At 39.3% G+C, this 20945-nt stretch overlaps 1 protein-coding gene across 1 annotated transcript in view; it reads right to left on the minus strand.

Annotated features, from left to right (window-relative positions):
• The window catches only part of ADGRG6 (adhesion G protein-coupled receptor G6), a 106616-nt gene that overhangs the window by 53346 nt on the left and 32325 nt on the right, over window positions 1-20945 (minus strand). The window contains exons 2-4 of the mRNA XM_009281453.1: window positions 13870-14211; window positions 7591-8211; window positions 2159-2227 (exon numbers count right to left, since the gene is read on the minus strand). Of these exons, the coding sequence (XP_009279728.1) occupies window positions 2159-2227; window positions 7591-8211; window positions 13870-14211 (1032 nt within the window). The remainder of the gene's footprint in view (window positions 1-2158; window positions 2228-7590; window positions 8212-13869; window positions 14212-20945) is intronic.

The raw sequence follows: 20945 nt of genomic DNA on the forward strand, positions 1-20945 counted from the left end.
CTTCCATGTAACTTCAGGGCTATATTGTCTGAGAAACAAGTTATAAGGCTTCTTACTGATTGTATCTTCCAGCCAATCCTGTTAAAGAAGGCATCTTCCAATGAATTAAAATATTTGCTAAGTATAATGGAGAAAATGGCTTTCATCAGACTGTAGTTGACATAATCTGGCATCCACAAACTTTGTTACTGGTGCTATTGCACCATGCACAACAAACAAACAAAAAAGGAATCCAAAACGGCCTCTCAGTTTAAAATAAGTCTGCAGTGCTGGCAGAAATAGACAGACATCTTTTGATGATTTTCATTATTATGACAATAATGATGATGATGATGAACAGGGTAAATCTGATCTGCCACTTTCAAAGTGACAAACACAGAACACCAGTGACACTTTACCAAACACTTTTCACAGGAGGAAAGAGTATTACCTTCGTGAAAACACTCACAGTGTTTATTGAAGATGTGATGGTCTAAGAAATTAAGAGAGGCAAGTTTGAAAGGTAGCATCTTTTATTAGAGGCAATATCTTCTACTAGACAAGTTAATAAAGCTGGAAAAAAGGATGAGGCTTTTAGAAATGCAGGCTTGTTTCGCTGGAAGTATGTCTATTGCTGCAGCCATATTAGCTGACCTAATGAAAGATATTCTCTCTCCTTTCACACCATGCCATTTTGATAGAGGAAAACACTCAGAGTTCTTCCAAGAGAATACACAAAGTTCTTTATACAGTGGCTGTATTACCCTTTACTTTATTAAAAAGACTAATACTGAGTAATTGTTGCTGTCATATTTACCTAAGGTATTCGAGTAGTAGTATTTAGATCATATTGTGCTTTGTGAATATGATTCCTGAAAATTACTGTTTGAAATCTGATTATGGACATAACTGGCATTTCACTTTCCCTGTGAAGACCAGCACAATATGCTCCAAGAACCTGAACCAAATTTACCTCAGGAAAATCTGGGAGAAGTATACTGAAGACTGACAGAGATCTCTTACTGGCTTCCCAAGCAGAGGGCATTTTCCTTTTTATTTTTAAGCTAAATCTGATTTACTTGTAAATGTTGGTTTTGAAAGAGTTCTGAGACTTCCTCCTCCCCTTTTATATTTTATTCTCCCCTGTCTCCTTCTTCCACCATTCAGCCTGAAAAGGGTTACAGAGCTAGACATTATTTCTGGTGCAGCTGCTGCTGTGATTAAAGTTTAACAAGCAGAGTGCATTTTCCTTTTTATTTTTAAGCTAAATCTGATTTACTTGTAAATGTTGGTTTTGAAAGAGTTCTGAGACTTCCTCCTCCCCTTTTATATTTTATTCTCCCCTGTCTCCTTCTTCCACCATTCAGCCTGAAAAGGGTTACAGAGCTAGACATTATTTCTGGTGCAGCTGCTGCTGTGATTAAAGTTTAACATAGCATGCCACCTCATTAGCAGGTCTGTGTTCACGAAGGTATTGTGGAAATGGGCTGATGTTGTTCATGTCAAGCATTTTTATAGAACTTCAGCCTCTAAGCAAAGCAGAAGGAATTAACTGTCCTTTCATGTCCAACGATTCACATGGCATGGAAATCTTTAGGGTTCACCTACTCCTTGCATTCAATTGACCTTTAAAGACACCTAATGAATTCTTATATGTGGTGATTTTTACACTATTAAACCATCATTAAGTGCTGTAATGAGTGTTTCATTAACTAATAGCTGCTGGATTTTGCAGTTTGATGTTAAATTTTTACCTGCTGATCTCAAAGTATCCAGCCTCAAAATAGCTTATTGGAAAAAAATGAATAATAGTTCCTTTATTTACATCTGCTCATTTTTTATTTACAGATGTACCCAATTCTTATCCTGGTTAATATTTTACTGTCAAAATGTGCAGGAAGAAAAGAGATGGAAAAAGAAATGAAAGCAGTCAATTAATTCAGTTTTGATATAACAGAGACTATTTGGAAAATGTATTATCAAGGGAGTCATCACATTTTTTCCACATATTGTACGTACAGGACACCCACACACTTGATGAGACTAAAGAATTCCTTTCCTTGCTATTTTTTATTGCAGTTCACCCTTTTAGAAACAATAATAAAAAAGAAATGGAATAAAAAAAAAGGAAAATAAAGATTTCCCAAAGATGAAACTGAAAATGACCTGGGCTTCTTACCTTGGCAAAGGCTTCCCAGGTTTGCACAACTGGTTGGTTCAATTGCAGAAGAGGGAATTAGGTATGAGCCTTTAGAAAAAGAAAGTAAAATAATCAGAAAGGTTTGGCTATTGGGCATAAAACTATCATATCTCAAAATATATCATATCTTGCAGTGATACAGTCCTCTTCCTAATTTCTCTCAGTGGCAAAACTGATACTGCCATTTGCCTATGAGACTTACGTGTTTTCATTTTCTGTTGTGGCCGAGGAATCCATGAAAACCCTGCTGACTTGCAAGTTACAGTCACTTATGTATCCTCCCCCTTAGCTTTTGCTAAATAACATTGTATTAAATGAATGCAGCTTGCGTGTACTCTGTTGTCGTGATTTAACCTCAGTCGGCAACTGAGCACCACGCAGCCGCTCGCTCACTCCCCCTCCGCAGTAGGATGGGGGAGAGAATTGGAAGAGCACAAGTGAGAAAAAGTCGTGGGTTGAGATAAAAACAGTTTAATAAGTGAAATAAAATGATAATAATAGTAATATGATAATAATAATAATACACAAAGCAAGTGATGCACAGTACAATTGCTCACCACCCGCCGACCGATGCCCAGCCAGTCCCCGAGCAGCGGCCCCCCCAGCCAGCTTTCCCCAGTTTATGTACTGAGCATGACGTCCCATGGTATGGAATGTCCCTTTGGCCAGTTTGGCTGTGCCCCCTCCCAGCTTCTTGTGCACCTTCAGCCTTCTCAGTCGGTAGAGCATGGGAAGCTGAAAAGTCCTTGGCTACTGTAAGCATTACCTAGCAACAACTAAAACATCGGTGCCTTATCAACTTTGTTCTCATCCTAAATCCAAAACACAGCACTGTACCAGCTACTAGGAAGGAAATTAACTCTATCCCTGACGAAACCAGGACATCTGTGAAACAGCTTTAAGCGGCGGGGTCAGTATGGCCATAGGATTTATGCAATCTTCATGAGTAATAACGCGTGCCTTGGAGAAGCAACCATGCTCCGCTGCTGTAGCACAGGTTACCCGCCACGCACTTCTGAGTAATCTGCCTGTGACAGACACCAACCAGATAAAAGGTGATTAAACTTGTTCCTCTACCCAGGGCGTGGGTGCGATTAATATTCTGGTATGCATGATTTATAAGCAGATAATGTTATAAGCCTGTATCTCTACTGAATTATTCATAACAACACTTTGATGATCTGGAGACAAAAACAGGGCGTATAAGAATGGCTACAGAAAAAGAACTGGTGAAACTGCATTAATTACACTTTGTGTATCCCAGCGGTTCAGCTGCAGATACAGCTGCTTTTGCACGCTGTGTTGAAAATAATGGGGCCATAAAGCATGGTATAATCTGAACCTACTGGGGGCGTTGCCCTTTACAGCTTTTGCTTTACCACTTCAGAATCATATTGACTCCATGAGGTTCTCTCACGAAACTTGTATCCTTCCATAAAGTTGAATAGCCACCACCCATCATCTCATAAAGATAGCTAGGAAAGTATTTCCTGTGATGCAAGAACAGAAGAAGCGTGGGGCCTTGACACAGAAATCATGTCATGCCACAGATACCATTACACGTATTGCCAACAAAAATAGGGCAGAATTTAAAACATGTGATCCACAACAAATATTAAAGCTCAGCATTTTAATTTTTTTTTTTTATGGATTAAGAGATACAGGCAAACTAAATTCCTTGGTACACGTCCTATGAACTCCAGGAAGGATGTTCTAAGTGAACGTACTACCTCCTGTGTAAGATTTTTTTTTCCCCAAAAATATATTTGCTAATATTAAACAGTCAATATCAAAACCTGCTGTAAGTTATCTCCTCTTGGTTCTGTATCATGGAAAGATCACCTGAAAGTTGGCTTGGAAATCTGTGGACCTTCATATTTTCTTCAGTGAGTATTTAAAAAAAGATCGTGATTTTATTTGGTGAAACTAAAAAAAATCCAATCCAACTTTACAAAACACTTAAGTCAGAAGACTGTATACTTTAAAGAGGAATATTTTCAGTGAATATATTCAATAAGCTTTTTTAAGTTTTAATTGGGTTGAATTCTGGCCAGACTAGACTTTCCCTCAGTGTCCACTAAAGAAATTATAATGATTTGGATGCAAACAGATACTTGGCATAAGCTACTTTATGAAGCCAGGCGGCATGGTCAGTAATGTGAACAGCAGATATGGACCTGTATTACAGACACTTTGTGTGATATATCTCACTCACTTCAAATGTCTAAAGCTCAGACCTCCGTGTCTGCTCGTCATGCTAGACTTTCTTTATAGTCAGTGGAGAGGAACAGGCACTCCTACAGCAAAAAACTTCGGACTTCACTGAGACATCTTCTCCAGTATGAAATGGACTGACCTTTGGAACAGCCTTTTTCATTCCACTATTCATAAACAGCACTAAGGGCAATTAGCTCAGCCTGAAACATCATTCAGCTGCCTAAGGCGGACAGATCCCACCCTGAGTTAAATCTGACAGCGAAATTAAGACTTCTTCTGGCCTTTGGGAATGAAGGACACATAGGAAGTGTACGTGAAGCAAATGCAATTGCAGGCCTGGACAGACGTGTGGCCACATTACCCTTAAACTGAGTAGATCATATCCTGCTGTAGGTGTAGCCAGTGCAGGCTCCAAATCAGTACCAGAAGTTGATTAAATGCTCCTCAGTTTGCCTGCACTGAGCTCTGAACTGGTATTGTTACACTGTTATCGTTACCTAGGCTACTTGTTTTAAAATTAGTCCACATACCCAGGCTGTGTACATATACCTTTAAATGCAAGCCGTGCGAAGGTACGGCAATAAAAACAGAACTCCGTCAAGTCTTCCAGAAACACCCCACCATGATTGCACAGCTGTGAAAACATTAGTCTAAGGAATAAACTAAGAGAAGGTAAAACTATGAAAAGATTATCTGGAACAATTTGCCAGTGTTTTTATGCTCCGTAAATCTACTTGTAAAAGCTTTGTCTGAAAAACCATGAAAATAATACCCCTTGAAAAATGTAAGCACTGCTCAGGCAGAGATATGTTGAGATCACTGCTAAATGCTTGGTTTGTTTTTTTTCAAGTTACATGCCACTTCCTGGGGAAGCATTAGTGGAGCAGTGCGAAAACCTCTTTTCTGCATAAATCCTTCCATTGCTGCTAAATGAAGCCTGATCAGTTAGAGTCATCTCCCCACTGCCAGTGGTTTATTCATGGTTGATAGCCTGACTCATCAACTCTCCTGTTGAAGGCTGGTTTTACAATGAAGGCTTTTACTCAAGAAGGTGAAGGGGAGAAAATTCTAACAATTCCATCTCTGGGATTAGTAACCGTTTTTGAAATGGCACTGCACCCAGTATTTTCTTTTAGGAAATACTCTGGTTCAGGAAAGCCTGTATCATAGGGGGTGATTTAACATCTTTGAAAGAAAAAGACTGACTAGCGAGTTAGTTTTCTCATAGGCTTAGTTAGAGGAAATAACAACGCTTATATACAGATACATTTGAAGTGGCTCGTATAGACACCTGGGCCTAACATACGAATGCTAATACACGTTTTCTAAAATAATGTTCTGCTGTAAGGAAACCGCTGAACAATGATGTCCCAAGGAATAAAGCTGTGGAATGAAAATAAGTGTATTGTTTCTATGACCACAGCTGTGATATTACATTTGTGTCACAGGACTGTACCAGTCTTCAACAGAAAGAAGGACAAGACCCATACTGCAGTCAAAATTAAATGAGACAGAGGTCTTGGTAGGCTGTTTAGTAAAAATGTTGTGGTAGTCTTCATGGTACAATGGTGTAAGAGGAGTAAGATTTTCTGGGAAGTTATTTTCTGTCAGATCAGTTCATACTGACGGAAAAGCAACAACTTTTTTGTCCAGAACACCTTCACCAGTCATGGTCAATGTTCAGATCAGCCTTTTCTTTCTTCTGATAGAGGGGTGAAGGCGCCTAGTTGCTCCTGTTTTTATAGAGGTGCTGCTTAAATTTTTTTAGCAGAGGCATGCTGAGAGCTGTTCCAGCGAGTCTAGCTGTGAATGAGTACCTCACATTTTGGTTTGAGTAAACTAAAGCAAGCAAGACGGGTTTTTTAGCCACCTTAAATCCCTCATGAGCTATTAGATACAGAAACTAGCACGCCTTAATGATGCCAGCTTCTGTTTTAAGCTAAGGATTCTCAGAGCGCTTGACAGATGTTCTATCAGGAGACACTTATATTGACACTACTTAAACTATATTTAAACTAGTAAGTAGTAAGGTGTCAGAGGAGTGAGAAGGCAAAATTGGAGAGGACAACATTAGATATGAAAAGACCACATGTGGTTCAGAAAGAACCAATATTTGTAACTGTTTACTTTGACTTTTGGGGTTTTTTTTAACAAATGTGTATTTGCTGCAATAGGAGGGCTCAAACTCTGTGGACTTGGAATTTGATAGCAGTTGATTTTCACAAGCATCATATGTGCGTGTATGGGCTACTGCTGGCCATGATTCAGATTTTCCCCTATGCATTTTATAATTATACAAATATCTCTAAAGTTGTTACTAACCAAAACGTTCTTTTTAAAAAAAAAAATATACTGGTCCAAAGTGACAAAGATTTTTCAGTTTTGATTTTTTTTTCATCTGGAATAAAATGTTCCTGTAGAAAATTGTCAACCATCTGTAATAACATATACATATATAAAAATTACACCTGGACACTTATGAGAATCAAGTGTCTGAGCCATGAAACGAGAATAGGTTGGGCAATGTATTGAAATTTATCTTCTGGAGTAATCTACAGGAAGAAAGACCTTCAGTAATTACCAATTAAAAGAAGGACTGATAACATGTCGTCAGGCAGATAAAACCCAATGATTTTGATCTAAAACTCTTCCTTCCTGTCTGCCTCCTCTAATTTAATCTTTTCTTGTATTTTCTGTCGCATATGCATTGTTGTTTTGCCACTGTTTTTGCTGGCTCTGCACACACAGCACAAGGATAGCAAGTGCTCCTTCTGGCTAACCAAAGGGCAGGTACAAAAACATTTACTAAATGGTTACTTAACACACATTTTTTTCTCCAGAGACCACTGTAATCTTACTTGAGGCTAGCAGGTACTTGCCTGTTATCTCCATTTCATGTAAGTAGAAAGCCAATAAACAAACTGTTTAGGAAAAACATGATCTGCAGATCATTTCCAGCAGCAACTCAATATACTTAGGGGACTTGTTCTTTTCCTTTAGGGAATCAACTCTATACCCTTTCAAAGCCTCTGTGTATGGTAAGAATTGAGCTAAAGTCCAAGAAAGGTAAGACCTAGCTGTTTTTCTTTCACAGGAACTCTTTTTTTTTCCCCGTGCTGGTATATGGTATGTTCAGCACAATGCAGAAGTGTGGGGGGGAAATAAGCAAAAAAGATTTGGCAAGGCATACTTACCACAACTCAAATTGTTTTCTGCTTTCAGTGCTGAAGTTGGAATACTCCAAAATTCATTTTCCCAGTCTACAATGTTTCCTTTCACATCGCAGCTGAGGTTGGCCAGTGTTTGCGCATTCATGGTGAAATTCCAGAGGCGGAAGTTGTAAATGTCCCCATTTAGAGAGCTCACTTCATTGCTGTTAGAGCCCAGCACCAGCCTCCCGTTTCCAGGGATAACTTTGCCAAAGATACTCGGACAGTACACTATATGATAGGTGCTTTTGGCATATATACCTATACTGCCCGAGAAGCTATCTCCTACGACACAGAGCTGTTGAAAGGTTCCCGTGAAAAACTCTGCATTTCGGGGCAATGCATTCTCAAGGATGCACTGCGTGCCTGAGATGGACAGAAAATGGCCTTTTGTGGTCTTCCCGAAGCTGAAGAATTCTGTCGACAACGGATCGGTGTAGGAGAAAACCTTCCAGTCATCGTTGTCATCACTGCTGCCCTTGGTTGCTTCAAAGCACAGTGTAAACTGGCTAAGGTCTGGCACTATGACAGTCTCTGCCACAGACACAGCATCGACGTCGGGAACCTGGGGGATGATGACTTTCTGATTCCTCAGAGACACGGCGACTAGAACCAAGAGCAGATAAATAAACAAACAAAAAAATAAATTCATCATATAGAAATAAAGGCAGACTGGCAGCAGGGGTTAAAGTAACATTCATTAAATCAAACATTCATCAGGTGGTTTTTATCACTGTAATATACCAATAGCACACACAAAGGGGAATTTGGCTTGTGAGCGCACTCAGCTGAAAATATGCAGAGTTCCTTTTCAATGGCACAGAGGATGCTGCACTACACCCAGTTAACAACACCTTAAATTGCATTAAGAGCAATATTAGGACATATTACCTACTAACTTCCAACTCTGCCTCAGCTCACTTTATAAAAATTACTACTCATTGATTTAGTAAGGAGGCATTAGGCAATGGAATAAACCAGTTATTTGAAAAACACAGTATGACTTGCTTTTAAGATATATTATTTTAATTACTTGTCTGCATTACACCAATGAAGTTCAGGCCTTGCTTCTTTTAAATATTGCAATAGAAGAAAGCCCCCATTACATTCCTTGACAAACTGAAGCCTTTTGTTTCTGAATTCAGCTAATGGGTTTCTGCAAAGCATTAGGCATCTTCTCATTTTGTCCCCAGCAGCCTTCTGGTTGAATACTACAATCCTGTGTTCATGAATATTTATATCCAAGCTGTTCGCTATTTGCTAATGTTTGGGTCGACAGTTTTGGATTTTGCACAAGTATCTAGAAATGGCTAGTCCTCTCGCAAACATGCACTGCAATAAGGGTATTTAGGCATGGGCAGAATTACTCTGTCTCTAATCGTTATTAAGTATTCTCATTTGCACTGGCAAAATGGCAGCCACCAAATGTGAAAAACAGTATCACACAACATATGCTTTTTCTCCATGAGTATATTGATGACAATTCTGTTCACTCTACTTTGGAGAACATTATTTTTCAAAGTAAAGTGTCAATATGCTCAGTTGTATTGGCACATTTACGGCAGCAAAATTCTTCTAGTAAATTTGTCCACAGAAAGAAGTTTCAGGTTATGTCATGCAAAGGCATCGAGGTCAACAAGACCAGACTGCAGCAGACCTTGGTTTTACTTCTGGCTCCGCAGTTCTGTGAGCCAGCAAATGTCTGCTACCTCTTTTACACATTTTCACAGTGTATATGCTGGAAGTGAAACTGTTTTTTGCTAGACCTGAAGAATAACTGCCACAGTAGTTAATTCCTAGTCTTCCCCTGGGATTTTTAAGTGATGCCACAACACATATATTAATTATTACACCTGTTCCCTTCTCAGAATGAAGTAAAAACCTTTCAATATGAGAGGGTGAGACATGTGAGGGAAGGGTGACTATCACGCCACACTCAGGAAAAAAGAGACAAATATATGGGGTATAAGGATTCCGTGTAGTCTGTGGTATTGCAATTTCCCTTTGCCAGCTGCTTGCAAAGACTCTGAGCTCCAAACTACCATATGTGGATATACACAAGGACATAATTTGACCAATATATTATATAGTAAAATAACATAAAGCATTGTACATTACCTGCCAACCCAGCAACTGAAGAATGGGACGGAAGAGAGAAAAATACTGGGCTTCCGTAGTTACTGGATTTACTTCATAGATTTTTTTTTCTTCCCAAGGGCAAAAGTATGTTGTAACAATTTTATTGATAGAAAACGTATTCAACTCTCCATTGAAAACAGGGGCATTTTTTTCATGGGTTGATTATACTGTAAGCTTTTTTACGTAACATGGAAAGTGTTCCAGAAGAAGTGTAAGGATTCAAGACTTGAAAAAGAAGAAAGCTCATTCATATGAGCACTGTCCAGCCTGTGTTAGGGTGGTCAGGAGAGTTATGGACCACCTGGTCACATTTAAACAGTATAGGAAGAGAAATAAACAGGGAGGACGTTGCTCCGGTACTGAACAAGTCTACTCAACTTTGCTGTACTCATCTGACAGATTTAACCGCTGGCACCTTCCCCGTACAGTGAAAGGACAAAACTGACAAGTATTTTGTCCATGTGGAGAAAACAGAATCCTGCCATCAACATTAAGCACAGATTTCTCTCCTGATTACTGTTGCACAGCCAGTCATACTGATGAATTTCAGATGTTAGTATTGGAGAAACTGGTTATTCTCTGAGGAAGAATATACATATATTCTCGGAATATTCATCCAAGTGTTTAGACTACTTTCAGATGTCAAATTGTTTCTGTTAGGAAGATAACTGGATTACAGTGAACAGGGGTTTTTTTGGACATATTACTATTTACTCATGAAGAATGTACAAAAGTCTTGGTAGCCCGGACGCAGCAGGAGCAACCAGCAACAGGCAGCTCACTGTTCTGAGATCCACATCTGCTTTTAGGGGAGCACCGGGATGACACGAAGCCTGCCTCTGCTGCTTTTTAGAGCCCCTAGCTTACTTGCAACTCACTCTCTCGCATCTCATACACCCCTTTACACATAAGGAAGCCAGGAGTCCCTAGATTGTATTTTACAATCCCTTGCAGGGAAAACTGCGTTCCTGCCAGTTGATGGGCTTTTCAGCATGGTTCAGTGCTTGAGTGGTGGCTTCTGCTGTTCCTAGCTTCACTGCTTTCATCTGCCCTTTCACTGATGCTGGAAGAAATGCATCAACTTTAATGAGGTCTGCAAGTGTCTACATACCAAATACCTGTTTGAGAGTTTTTTTGTTACTATCGCACTGAATTGTGCTTTTAATCTGGTCTACTGCAGTACTACTCAACTGTGTGCTAATTTTACACGACATTGTCTCAAGCATTTCTGTACTAACAGAGGTCTGTTGGCTCTTCTTCCTCTCCTTTTGGTGACTGAGCGACTTCTACTCACCGGTGGAGCTATTACTTACGCAGTTAACTATTACTAGAAAATTATTTAACATGCCAGCTCTTCAGCTGGTGCAAACTGACATAATTCCCCTAAGACTAGCAAAGCTGCATTCATTTACTGCAGCTGAGGATATGGCCCATCCATTTGCTGTTGGTGTGTTGCAGGAGGTGACAACCAGGAAGCCAACATTTGTGCGGGTGGCCAACTTGGTATGGATAACAGCTGTGAAACTCAGCTTGAAACCGCTCTTACATAAAACTGGGTAGTCACAGAAAAGCTGTTCTATTCTCAGCTAATTCTCTCCCAAAACTCACTTACTCTCTTATATTTGTCTCTCCCCACCTATATTTTGTCTTCTGTACATATTATATATTAGGATGTACCATTAATGTCTTTTTAAATGCCATTTCTAGATAGCAAATTGCTGTGTGTCTTTGAATGGCCCTTTACTTTCCAACTTTGCATTACTTTGTGAAACTCAAAATTGAACAAACTACATATGATCATAATTTATATAAGATCATTTCTGAGAAATGAAAGAAAATACGAATATAACACTGTTCCCCTCGCTCTGGGAGAAATCAATGATTTTGCCCAGGTATCATGTTTGTAGTAGTAACAATGGTGTCAGCTTGACAAAGGAGCTTTGAAACTCCATTGGGGACCTGAAGTGAGGGGGTGTGCAATCTCTCCGATGGCTTTGGGAACTCTTTGCAAGGACAGGAGAGTGTAGCACTGACATCTGCCATGCAGATGCGTTGTAATTTCAGTGTGTGTACGCGTTGATGTCCTATCGTCTACATGCTTTTATAACTTGACAGGAAAGCAGTACATTATCATCCCTTTACCAAGCCTCTCTTCTGTATCCATTGCCAGGTTAAATGTTGCCATGATCTTTGTCTGTAACTATCTTCTGAACCCAATGTAATTGCACAGCTGTGGGCAATAAGCAGAATATAGCTATAATTTGCCCTAGATGCATGCAGCCAGTTCTCCTGGCATCCATGGTCAATATCAAGATGTCAGGTGAGAGTCACAGATTTGGAGTAATGAAACAAAATTCAGCAGCCTTAGTCTAGATGCTTAACAGCAAGCCTTAACATAGAGTTTCTGAACTAATATATATGTGAAACATTAAAATATAAGTCACTGGTGAAGGTCACCGATACCTTTACTCACACTGGGGAGTAGTCGTCTTATTCAAAATGAAAGGATATCTTCCAAGATTATTTAACTTCAATGGTGCTACCCATGAATGTAAGGTAGTATTCAATTTGGCACGGAGGTAATATTTTTGCTTTCATAAAAATACATTACCTACAGGTATATATACACAAATGGTTCTCTGACTATGTCTGTGGACCTTTCCTCTCACTGAACACATCTGAGGGCAACACTGCATCTTTCAATTCCAATTCTAAGTCATCTTATCCCTTATAGTCATACTTAAACATTAACATATTAAAGAGAAATAAAGAAATAAATCATTTTGCATAATCTTATTGCATACCATTTTTTATGATCCACTTGATTTTACAACTTCTTACAATACAGCAAGAGCTGCTATTTTCAAATAGACAAACCTTTCTGAAAACTTGCTTCCACTTTCAGAAGAGAACAGGTGCTCCAAGAATTATTACTACATTCATTTTGTCAGCATGAAAGGACCTCAGTAGAAAGAAGTATTTTTAGCTCCTCTGATATGACGTTACCTTTTTCTTTTCAGAACTGTACACAAATTTTGCTGGCATAATCAGGACTACTTTTTTCTTATGATTCCTGGGGGTTACTATCTTGATTATTTTAAAATATATGATACGTGTAATAAATACTTTAAAAAAAATCACGAGGAAGATGTGCTTGTGACTGAAGAGGTAACTGCAAACCTCCCTGCTTTGCGTTTCTACAACAGCCAGCCAACCAACAGAACATGTGTGCTACAATAACATAAATGCCCAATGCAATACCAGTATTCAGTCTAAAGTGTGTGACTTCCACAAAAAGAAAGCCTACTGAGAGCGTGCAACTGTAAACTATAACCCTGAATTGGAACGAATGATGAGTAGCACATGGGGCCTGTAAGTGATCATCCCAATGCCCTCCGTTACCTCGCTGCCCTTTACTGTCATGTGAGAGCAACTTCTAATTAATGCTTTAAACAACAAAACAAACATCAATCACATGTTATTTGTACCCTTATCTTCTAGGGGAAAAAGCATGAGTGTCTGTTTTATTTTGCAGTTGTTAGGCTTTTTAAAATCTAAGCATTTCTATGTATTTAAGGAAGGGAAAGAAAGGTCAAGGAACTGTAATGAAAGGTAGCCATTTTGCAATGCCAGTTCATCCCTGGGAGTTTGTTCTAGAGGCTAGAAGAACCCCTGAGAAGTTCTGCCTTCTGCACAAACTCCGCCCTGCTGCTGGGTGTTTCACTGGGCCAGAGGTCCGGGCTGTCCTTGTTTCCGGCTCAACTAAGTTCCCTCTCATGTTCTCCTTTAGGTTTCTATGTCCCTCTGCAGGAACGCTGACCTGAAGGACAGGTGTCCTGCTTCCAAACTCTCCAGCATAAATCTGCAGGAAGAGGCACTGTTAGGCCTAAAATCTTTGCATAACACACTTGATGTCATTTCCCAGAATAAAGTAATTTATTTTCATCCAAAGAAAAACAAATTAGTTAAGAAACATACAAGAAAACTGTAGTTTTACCCTGCAGCCTCCCCATCCTTTCCCTTCTCATGGAGGACTTGATTCCTTCAGGAAGTGTCGTTCTAATCCTTACAGGACATTTCCTTCTAACATCTACAAAAGGGATGAAATGCTTTGGGTTTACTTACTTCGTACGTAGCTGGCATTAAAACCTTTCTTTTGGATACTGAAGTCACTTTTAAATGACACGATCATTTCATTTCCTGTAGAGTTATAGGATAATCCTTTGGCAGTGATGCCACAAAGGTTCATTGGGCTTTCTCCATTGTCTAATGTCAGTGAATCATAAATGCAGCCCGGAGCTTCTTCAATGTCAAAATCGGTAAATGTTAGCTGTATGATGAATCCGTGAGGTGCTCGGATGATCCACTTGCACGCTTGGCTGTTGGGATAATCACTGGGGAAACACGGGGAAGTGAAAACTCCAGAGGGGTCAGTTAGCACGATCCTACAGTCGTAGCATCCGTGAGCTGGCAATAAAAAACAGAGAAAGGCTGGAGGTCAGGAAGAGAGATAACTTAACAGGAAAGTAATAATCAACACAATAACGAAAGGTATTTCTATACAGAAAAACATAAACAGAGGTGGGAGAAAGGCAGGCAGAAAAAGGCCTGGTTTCTAGTGGGCAAAATGCTGAGGAATAGTACAGCAAAATAATATTTTATATAAGAAATCCTACACAAAAGAAATAGAAATTATACTGCTAAATAGTCATTTGTGCACACAATATATATCTGCTATGTATATTGACCTGACAAAGGCGAAGCGAAAGGAACATTTTTGAGTTCAGAAAGGCAAAGGAATTCTTAAACTGCAATTTCTAAAAAGATGACTGGTATCATTTACATTTTTTGGCTGCTGGTCTGATGCTGACTGGTGGCTATTCCAGCAGCTCTGTGCCATGCTATTGTTTCCAGTGGAATGTTCCTGGAATGCAGCAGCACAAGAGATGGGTTGAAGAACGGCAGAAGCAGCAGCTCTGCAGAGCTCCCGAAGGTTAGTCATCAGCATTTCCGGCAAATGCTCTCCACATCACCCAGAAGGGTAGCAGTGAGCTACTGGCTTTTGAATCAACAGCAAATTACTGCACTCTTCCCGTGCTGACTCAGCTCCATTGACATATTTGTGGCCGTCAGGCTCTAAGAAATTCTTATCCTATTCCTCATACTCCTTTGCTCATCTGCTGTGCTTATCCACGGGAATTTCAGGCCCAGTTAGTCCCCAGGGTTGCGTTTCTTGTTGGGTTTACATTTGCTCATTTATCATATATTTACTTAGTGTATTATATGATATAACTACCATGAACTGCCTGCTGCTAAAACCTGTTAACAGTTTGCCAAAGCAGCACTGAACAAACTAGCTAGGAACTGAATATTGCCAATAGATAACCAAAGAAACTGACCGGCACATTTATGCTGAATTACTCTGCAAACATTTCATTAGGCCACAATCCTGCGTCAAGTACTACAAGTATGAAAAAAATAGGACAATGTGAACATGCATTATCAGTTGCCCAAGCCAAAAGCAACTAAAAAAGTTGTCAAGTGTAAACTACATATGGAGCAGCTACAAGATAGGAATAAATGCAACAAACTTCTCCAAAGAGCCCTTGATGTTTCTTTCCACCGCGTGGGTCCTGATATTGTTCGGTCACATTCAAATGGTGTTTGGCCTAGGCAAATGGACCCTGGCTTTGTGAAGTGGCATGGCAAAACAAGAAGCAGTTTACATCTGCAGGGAGAATTGCGAGATGTATTTTACAGAGTTTTTATAATTTTTATTTGCAAATCACGAATTCGTATGGCCCCAAAGAGGTAAAGAGACAATGAATCGGGCTCTCAGAGCCAAATACAGGCTGGTTACATTACAAAAGATCAGTGGGATGCTTATTTATGCAAACGAGAAAAAAATATTGCCTGAAAGATTTGCAGGTAGCTTTGGGAAGAAGTGGTGCTCATGACACTGGAAAACATGATCTATGTAGTACAAACAGGAGCCCGTCCACTCTTAATTTCTCTGCAAATCTTTACAGTCAGAGGACCATGCTCACCTGCCCTGAGACCCTGCTGTTCCATTTAGTAACCAGAGAGGGAATATTTACTTACTAGTATGGTGACTATAAATCCTGCAGTTGTACAAACAGATGATGGCTTCGTCCAGTGGATTTTGCACAGATAGGTACCAGTTTTCAGAGAACCACCCTAGCTTGAGAGGACAAGGAACAGGAAAAGCACAGTCTAAGCCACAAACCGCTGTGGTCTCCTAGCCCAGGGCAAGTGGGCCTCTACAGGGCAGAGCAGCTCTAAGACAGCTCTGGCTGGAGCTGCCTCCAGCTGGAAGGCTCAGTGATTCATGCTCCTGCCTTCGTTACTGCTAGGATGAGGGCTACAGGGGCTGAGGATTTGGCAGCACGCCGCACCCACTCTTCTACTCATTCCTGCCAGAGAAATAAATGACACAGAGCTATCTGGGCAGTGAGAGCTTTCCCTGTGCACCCAGATGGACCTGAAGCCAGGGACTAAGCTGTTAAGTGATGTAAATACATATAGGAACATGGGTGTTAGCGTACACTCATTCAGCCATGGACCCCTAAAGTAAACCTTAAGGGCATTATAAGACATTGCTGAACCAGAAAAAATATGCCACTTGTCAGTAAAAGTGTATCTCTCAAATTGGTAGAATATTACATTCAACCTGAGACTGGAAAAGTCAAATTCGTCCATCAGAAAGAACACAGACATTCTTGAGAAGCCTGCCTTTATTAATTCTATTGATCACCATCAGCCAAAACAGGACTCAGCTCTCCTATTTACCTCTCTCTTGAGTATTTATCATTGTTTCTAAGCTATGTAAAAAAAAAAAAAAGTCAGTACACGTAACAAAAATACTTTTATCCCTGCTGTCTGTCACTGTAAATACTAACACATAAATGTTATGTTATTGGTTTTTTTACTAATTTTACTTTTCACTAACATATTCTCATTTTATTATATCCATATTGTTTTGTTGGTTTTACAGAACTAACGCAAAAAAACAGCCCCTAAATTTAGGTAGGAAAATAAGTGCCCAAAACTTTACATACACAGAAGAAACAGATTTGGTGAGCAAAATAGTTTACTTTTTTGAAGTGGGTTGGCTCCATTTTGGCATAGTAGCTGTTCTGTCCCTGACTGCAATTTGAAGGAGAAATATCCTGTTTTCATGCAAATGTTCACAGTAGTAAGTAAAAAGAAAAGAAAACAAAAAACAAAACTATATATAAACAGAATGGTTTTGAATGGAACTTTTTGCACAGCTTCTCATGAGACAGTTATTTTTCTATAAACACCACCTATTTTACTCATTAAAGAGAAAAATTGCTGTGGCAACCTTAGGCTGTCAGCCAAAGCTGACAGATATTTTGCAATCTCATTGGCCCAGAGCAGTTCTGAACTGTGGATACTGAACACTTGTTGCAATACACACCACAAACATTTCTATGAGCAATCTGAGATATTTTATTGATTTTAATGGGAACAAATTTAGGTATGATATTCTTGGTCAGGAACCCCACGTACACAGAATCTGCCTGTCAAGTATTTTTTTATCACCGTAGACCACAGGAAATTCACACTCTAAATATATTTTATCCAATAAAAGCCTTCATCTTTTCTCCCCCAAACCAAAATGAACACCCTCCCCATATAGTGAAATCAAGCACTTAATTTTCAACATTTCCTAAATTGAAAGTTTCACTGGGCAATTCATTTGTCTCCATCATGAGAATACCCTGGACCCCACGTACAGAATCTGCCTGTCAAGTATTTTTTTATCACCGTAGACCACAGGAAATTCACACTCTAAATATATTTTATCCAATAAAAGCCTTCATCTTTTCTCCCCCAAACCAAAATGAACACCCTCCCCATATAGTGAAATCAAGCACTTAATTTTCAACATTTCCTAAATTGAAAGTTTCACTGGGCAATTCATTTGTCTCCATCATGAGAATACCCTGGAGTATGGTTTTCCTTTCATAATCACTTTTTATCTTCTGCAGGACTCATCCTTCCTATAATAAAAGAATAATTAAGTATTTAGTATGACACTTCAACACTATACTAAAAAGGAAAATTAATAAATTCCTCTGGAGTATGTTAGAGCTTTCACCAAAGTTATCTAAGTGATTCACAAATGTTAGCTGACTTCAGAAGGGGAATTGACTGTAGGGGAAATGGCTTTTCCCCTCCTGTCATGCCCATTTTATAAGGATGAAGTTAGGCATGGAGATAATGGGCAAAAACGGCAAAAGTTTCCATGGATTTTGGGTTCCTAATCTAAGAAATGAGAGTACTGATTTTCCTTAACTACTTAGTATTTGTACAGGGTTTTACATGTCCAAAGCACACTATCAATGACTTTAAACTGCAGCTGGGAGAGCAGTCTGCCAATCTGGCCCACTGTAGAAAATCCAAAAATGAGTACTTAGTGGCCAATGGAAAATTTTGGTCAAAGCAATTTGGCCATCTTTAATAGGAACTTATTGGTAAAGGCAGGGATAGAATCCCGTTCTCATGGTTGCCAATTTTCCTAACCACGAGACCATCCCCTCTCTTCTATGAGTCTCCTGCCTATTTCACATATATACCTTTCAATTTCTATGAAGAGGAAAGTACCCTACACCATGCTGAATCATCTGAAGACTGTCCTAAAACTAAGGGGCTAAGGGAAACAGTATGTGACTCATTAAAGATTTCACCATACAGACAGACATGTGCACATGCGGACCTCATATCCTGTGGAACAAAATTAATCACCCAGCTTGTCCCGTCTAGCGATTTTGTCTCTTTAGAGCCCTAGCACAGAATTCCACCATTTGAACTCATGAAGACACCTGTAGGCACTGAGTTACACAAATTGAAAGTGACTTTCACAAGCCATTTGTGGGCAGCTGAAGCCACAGTCAGACCCAGAGCTACAATGCTGAACTGCAGATTTGAGAAGGAAACATTCTCTATATAACCTCATCCCATACGTTTGTACTTCTCTTTTTTTGATTTCTTCTTACATGACTAACACATTCCAGCACTTGCCTCCAAAATCCATGCTAATATTCATATTTTCCTCTACTCCTCACACTTCTCTACTTCTCTCCATTGTCATTGTTTTCCCCCAAAACGTCATCGCTTGCCCTATTATACTCGGCACTTCTTTCTCAGGCATGAGTTTTGACTTCTACCTCTCCACCTGCTTTCATTTCTGCACTTACCCAACCTTGGAGAAATGCTGGACAACAAATTTTGTTTGGCCAAGAATTTTTTTAAAAGAGCAAAAGCAATCCAGCTTGGGACACTGCCTATTTCAGCCCTAAAGACTTAAAGTTTGTGAAGGTTAGGATCAAAAGAAAACAGGGTCTCTGGGGAAAGATGTCTGCGCTTGCAACTCCTGCATTATCCAGTTTTTTTTCACACTAAGTTACACCTTGCATTGGGTTTTTCTTTTTCCAGCGGTAGCATGCAGCTGGCCTTCTGTACAGCATTTTCCACCTGACAGAAGTGTAAATGACTACATATGCGTAGGCAGCGGCACAGGATACCAATATAGCCGGTGTGGGTTGAATTAACACCACTGGTGTTTTTTTAAAATCCATTAAAAGGCTCCCTCATAAAAGTAAGATAGAATGTTGCTGGATGCCATTTTGGCATGAAAATTAACTCTACTTCTCCCTGTAGAGGACACAACTTTCATATGAAAATATCCTGAAATAAATCTATGTAGCTCTGGGATCGAATTTTCAGAAAAAAAACCAAAACAGTTTATGTTAACTCTAGTCTTATTCAAGTGAACAATAAAATCTCCCCTGCCTGACAGAATTAGGCCAATCCTAAACCACAGAAAATCTTAGCTACAGTACCTAGCACTTTAGACATAAAAAAGCAGTACAGAATTAATTATAATTTGCTTTCATGTAGAAATCTGAGAACCTTTAAGCACTCTACATACATTTGAAAAGGTAGCACTTACAAGGATGGTCATTTTGAACTAAGTAAGAGAGAAGCATGGGGAGGTGACATGACATAGGCACTTGCAAACTTGTGGCAAAGCCCAAAATAGAAGTGAAACCTTGCAATCGTTTACTGTGACAGCATGAAAAAAATACTTATTTTGGTGAACATTAGGCAGGAAAAAGTCTTGCTTTATAATAAGCAATTAATTGTTGGGTTGGTTTTTTTTTTTTCTATTTCAAGGATGGCATAACAGAGATATGGCCAAACAGGTTAAACATATTTATGACTCCAAATGGATGGGTGAATGAGGTCAGCAATGGGCACACCTGCAGACAAGCAAGAGGAAGGGCCAAACCACCAAGATGTGGGTGGGCTGGAATGGCTACAGAACAAACAAACCCATGTTATTCCAACGAGACACAAACACTAAACCCAGAACAGCTATCACATGGCAAAGGCTTCAACAGTAGCTTATCTTCACTTTAAAAAATAATTTTGGACATAAAGGGGATCTGTAGATCTACAGAAATACCTATATGCAAAATGTGAACATATTAATTGCAAAGAAGTGTCACGTCATTCACTCTGGACATAAAGCAATGCTCTGCTTACTCACTTGTAAGTTAGTTATAAGATAAGACCTATACAAATTTTTATGCAAAACATTAAGCATAGCACTATTCTGGAGCCTCTGAACACCAAACCATGTTGTCTGCTCTCTGTGCAACCCACAATTTGATCGAGTTCTGTCTAAGAAAGTGCAAATGAGGAGTTGTGGCAGGTTTATTTTTGCTTCTTTAGTTACTTTCCACATTGTAGAAGCTGTTTGATCTCCCAAAGAGATCCTTATTTTGCTACAGTATGCTGGCCCTGATAAAAATTACTATACACAATACATAATTTAATGTTAGCATGCATTGTAATCCTCAAATTAAACAGACAATCCTAACTATTTAAATATCCGAATTAAAAAAAAAAAAAGGGACAAAAATAAAGGACAAAAACAACAAAAAAGGATTATCTCTGCAATAAATAGAAAGGAAGTAATCCTGATGTGTATAAAAGTTTGTCCCTGCACATACCACGTTACAGGGCTGAGGTCTACTGGTTGGAAATACGATTGTGATTGCGTAGAAATGTAAATGTCTCCTGATCGGTAACGATAAATGGAACCATTTCTACTTCAGCATTTCTACAGTGCGCATAGCCCTAAATTC

The sequence above is a fragment of the Aptenodytes forsteri genome, unplaced genomic scaffold, assembly GCF_000699145.1.
Source record: "Aptenodytes forsteri isolate BGI_AS27 unplaced genomic scaffold, ASM69914v1 Scaffold82, whole genome shotgun sequence".
NCBI classification, from domain to species: Eukaryota; Metazoa; Chordata; class Aves; order Sphenisciformes; family Spheniscidae; genus Aptenodytes; species Aptenodytes forsteri.